Genomic DNA, 5,000 nt, shown 5'->3' with positions numbered 1-5,000 from the left:
GAGAGGCGCAGACACGTGGGAGGCCACGTCAGAGCGCAGCGCCGTTACGCACGACTGTTCACTGTGTTTACCTTCATTAAATCACCGGAAAACGACACCAGGCTGCTGCAGAATAACCACAAACACACACATAACCCTACACACACCAGACTGGTCGGTTATAACTTCATATTCTGCTTTTTTATATGAAGGAGACGTCGGGTTAGCAGCTCATCAACCTCTTTTACAACGTTGTTTTTAGCAAAAGTAGCGTCTCATGTTTTATCCTTGAAACACCGTTTCCGTCGGTCCAATATAATCATATAAAAACTTCTCCGTCTGTGATGTCATGACGCTCTGAACCATCCAGACGTTTCCTGAAGAAAAGCTTGTTGAGCTGTCGTCATCACGTTTAACTGTGATTGGCTCAGCTGTCTCAGAGACTATGAGAGCAGTGATGTGATTGGCTGAGAGAGTATCTAATAATCACCACACCTGCTGATCTATATTCACCATCACTCAGGCTTTCTGCACGTTGAACTGCTGCACATTCATGAGCCAAAATAGCAGGAGCTTGTGCTTGTCGTTAAAATAAAGTCCTATAACTTACTGGTTTGTCTTATCTGATCACGCAGGTGTGTATTGATTAGGACGGGACTTTCCCGGAGGACTTTTGAGGAACTTTTGAGGTTAAACCTGCATTTCAACCAGAGGAACCAGGAAGTAAACTCAGTTCTTGGTGGTAAAAACGTCCAGTCCAGATTCACTCTGTCTCTCTACTGTGAGGTTACACAGTTTTAATAATCAATGACAATAATCTTCAATATTCAATATTTCTTAAGGTGATGTGTTTTTAAACGTAGGATTTTCACTTTTATTAAAATGAACGAGGGGAGTCGAATCCACGCTGTCGATCAGATAAAGTTTGTGCTGATAAGACCGTTTGATTCCTGTCAAACTTTGATTTGATTGTTGCAGCCAGTAATTCATCCCTTATTATTTCAGCTTCTATGAAATTAACACTGTGGAGCCGATGTTTGATGTGATCAATGATGTGGCGGAAACACAAACATTAGTTCATAGTTTCCATCCTCAGAGACCATCCACACATGGAAAACAACCTCAACAGTCCGAAGACAGTTTGTCTCTTAAATCTCAACATCTAACTTCGACTCTAACAGTCCCATTTGTGTCTCCACAGCTGCTCTCAGCGTTCTGGTTTACTGGACGTGTTGCCGGTTTAAATCCAGCTCATGTTGCATGTCAACCCGCAATCATATTTCCTGTCACTCCGTGCTGCCAAAATACCCCCCAAGAAATAATCTTTTGAAAATAATGTGAAAAACAGATATTGTAAAAAAAAATTTTTTAAAACCATGCAACTGTGTTTGGTTTTATAACTTATTGATTTCTGCAATTAGGACTAAGAGACTAACCTCTGATCCCTCTGCTGCCGTTTGTGTTTTATCTACTGACAAAACAGTGAGCAAGCATTTCATTTTACTTTCATAATCCCCCAAAAATATAACACAAAAGCCAAATTGTCCCCGTTCCCCAGTGAGGGCGAGGATTACCAAACCTCAACCGTCCAGAGGAGAAACACAAAAACACACACAAAAAGCTCTCAATGCACCGGCTCTCTGCATCTCATCATCACTATTAACTGGGAGGAAGGAGGAAGGAGTTTACTGTACCTTCTGAGACGTAGGAGAACGGTTTGTTCCTGACGGACAGCAGAGTCAACAGGTTGAAGAATAAAGCGACGAACGTCCCGACCAGCAGGCGGCCGCTGCGGAGACAAAACAGAGACGAGTGTGAGACGACATCACGGACCGGTGGAGAGAGAGAAATCAAACGTTACCAACATAACATCATCATTTATATTTGCTTTAATTTCTTCTTCCTGTTTTGATGGGTCCATTTAAGTGGGGGGCGGTTTCGGAGACTGGGGGGGCTGCGCTGGTACCAGTGAGAAATGAAAAGATGATCCAGGTGGTTGAATTTGAGTGTTGAAGGTTTTATCAGACACCAAAACACTGCACAGGAAATACTCCGTTCACGCTGCAGAGTCACCTGACAGAAATGTGTGTTTATATGTATTTAGTATCTTGACAGATGACGTTGCAACTAGGAAATAGGAAATATCAGCATCGGCGAATTCTGGTGAATTCTGCTGATTATGGGAGGCCGATATGTCACCATCTCCTCCACCGTCTGACTGCACTTCCCTTGATGGACTGTGTCACCCTGACGGTCCTGGTGTTTCCTCCGCTGCCCGTCAGACCTGCTGCTTCTTCCCACTTTAACCTGAATAACAAACCGGGGCTCCACATAGAGAGCCGGGGCTAGCGTTAGCTGGGAGGCTAGCAGAGGCTAGCTGGCTGTGCTTCCCTGCGGTCATGCTGCGGCTAACACTCCGCTAGCCTCCCAGCTAACGTTAGCCCCGGCTCAGCCCTGGTTTGTTATTTATATTTTGTTCGCGGCCTGCGGAGGAAACACCGGGACCGTCAGGGTGAAACAGTCCGTCGAGGAGCTGCTAAGTTCGGCTGCACAGATAGGAAACACCTCGGCTGACAGGATGTATCACTCTGTTTGAAAAATAAAAAAACATCTTCCTCTTCTTCTTGGTTTATAACGGCGGTTGGTAACCAGTGTATTAGGTGCATTACCGCCACCTTCTGCTCCGGAGTGTGGACCAGAGATTAAATCCTACACATTAATCCTGTCTGTCTAATAAACTCAATGAAAACTCTACTGCTGCTCCCACTTGGCAGGTTCATTAAAGTTTTAATGCTGAGCTCCTGAACTCCAGTCTTCCTCAGTTCTTCCTTCATATATTGTCTTTCTTGATCATCATTAGTATAATCTATGCTTGCATGTATAATAGTCTCCTCAGCCAGCTGGATCAAAATATGTGCATATATCAGTATCGGCCACAGTGAGTTGGAAATATCAGCATATCGGCAAAAAATCCAAAATTGTGCCTCCCTAGTTGCAACACATTGCGGCAACAGTTGAGCCTGGTTCAACTTCCTCATTGAAATGAATGAGCGGTCTGATAAACTTTTGAACATTTTTTTTCTAGTTATATTATTGTAAATTGTGCATATTTGTTTTCTGGATTGTTGGTCGGACAAAAACAAGAGATTTGAAGCAGTCACATTAGACTCTGGGTGGGATGATGATGGGAATTTTTCACATTTTACAGACTGAGAGGTTAAAAGGACCAATAATAAACACACGAACAGATTTATCTACAATCAAAATAACTGTTAGCTGCAGCCTTAAAGTGTTGAAAAAGTGAAAACATCTTGTGCTTCCATTTAGCCAAGATGATGATCTTTCTATAACTTCATCCAAGTGCTGTGAGTGTCTATAAATAACCATAAAACACATCAATCAGTCTGCTTTAGCTACTTCAGGCAACTTAAAAACAAATCAAATATGTTGTTCGTTAAAACTTCGTTAAACGTTCCTGCAATCAAAGTTCTAGTTTGGGGAGAAAAACATCCATTGTTATCTGTTGAAGAGTTTAAACAACGGTGATTTTATTCATGAGGAGCGTGCGGTTTGAAACCACAACAATTCTCTCAGTTACAGAAACCGCTCATGTGAGATAATTGAAACGGTTCTAACTTCGGGAGACAATAGCGTGTTTATGCCTCAAAGTAAAGACGCTAATTGAGAAAATCGGTTCTTCAGTGCCTTTAAAAACTCATTCTGCCTACAAAAAAACAATGAATCCCGGCCGTTTTACGCTCACCCCCCCCCCCCCCCCCCCCCCCCCCCCCTCACCCACCCCCACCCCCCCACACCCACACACACACACACACACACACACACACACAAGTGCACTCTTCAATACACTAATCACATGGGACAATCCATTTAAGAGCCTAAAAATCGGTCCAAACAATCAGCGGGAGGCAGAGGGCTGCCCGACGGTGAGCCACAATAACTGGATGATAAACCTCCGCCTGCCCCCCCTCCCTCCCCTCCCCTCTCCCCCCTCCTCCATGAAAGAACAGATTAAAGAGGAGGAGATGTGTGTGTCTCTCTCTACCCAGCAGACACCTGTCCCTCCGGTTAGACGCCGTCTCTCACGCCGTCCAATCGCATCCATTCAGAGAGGAAGACAGAGAGAGAGGAGGAGGAGGAGTGGAGGGGAGGGGAGGGGAGGGGGGGGTAATCTCGTCACAGGAGACAGGTTTAAGTCTCGCTGTGTTTTAGGTTATAAAAGCCGTCACTAATCTGTTTTATAATGGAGAGAGGATGCAGAGAGAGAGAGTGACAGAAATCTGTTTTTGGGCGAGTGAGGTACGACGAGATGCACAGAGAGAGAGAGAGAGAGAGAGAGAGAGAGAGAGAGAGAGAGAGAGAGAGAGAGAGAGAGGTTAAAAAATATGATCTTTAACTCTGTAACATCTAAATAAACATTTTGTCTGTTTGAGCAACTCTACAACCTTATTTTCATACATTTAAATCTGCCGTTCATGCTTCATGAATATCAGATATCAGTGTTAATAAAGTGAGTTCAGTTCAGGATTCTTCAGTTTTTTTTTCCAACTCTATAAACTTTGTAGTTGTGAATCAGGAATCTGGTGTATAAAATGTCAGAAAATGCTGAAAAATGTCCAAGACGTCGTCATGAAATGTCTTGTTTTGTCCACAACTCAAAGATCTTCAGTTTACTGACATAAAGACTAAAGAAACCTGAAAATATTCACATTTAAGAAGCTGGAATCAGAGAATTTGGACTTTTTATTCTTAAAAAAATGACTCAAAACAATTGATCTTTAATTAATTATCAAAATAGTTGGCGATTAAATTTTTATTGATGTTTTTATGGTTATTTTCAGGCACTCAGCACTTGTTTAAAGATCCCCTCCAGACATGTTTTAGGACGTATAAAAGTCCTCTTGGAGTCATTATTTATGTCTGATATGGTTTTTTCCCAGAATCCTTAAAATGACATCATCTCCTCCTTCTCCCTCATTAAAAATCCACAATCTATGAATATG

General features: G+C 42.7%; 2 protein-coding genes across 2 annotated transcripts in view; one reads left to right on the top strand and one right to left on the bottom strand.

The window, feature by feature from the left end:
- LOC121911227 (G-protein coupled receptor 4-like) overlaps positions 1–5,000 on the top strand; it is a 723,099-nt gene that overhangs the window by 438,301 nt on the left and 279,798 nt on the right. The window lies entirely within an intron of this gene.
- slc30a6 (solute carrier family 30 member 6) overlaps positions 1–5,000 on the bottom strand; it is a 64,767-nt gene that overhangs the window by 18,581 nt on the left and 41,186 nt on the right. Inside the window, exon 9 of the mRNA XM_042432472.1 lies at positions 1,674–1,768. Coding sequence (XP_042288406.1) covers positions 1,674–1,768 — 95 coding nt within the window. The remainder of the gene's footprint in view (positions 1–1,673; positions 1,769–5,000) is intronic.

This window comes from Thunnus maccoyii, chromosome 14 (assembly GCF_910596095.1).
Source record: "Thunnus maccoyii chromosome 14, fThuMac1.1, whole genome shotgun sequence".
Lineage (NCBI taxonomy): Eukaryota > Metazoa > Chordata > Actinopteri > Scombriformes > Scombridae > Thunnus > Thunnus maccoyii.
The sequence above is the reverse complement of the archived record's forward strand: the minus strand, read 5'-3'. Positions and strand labels throughout refer to the sequence as shown.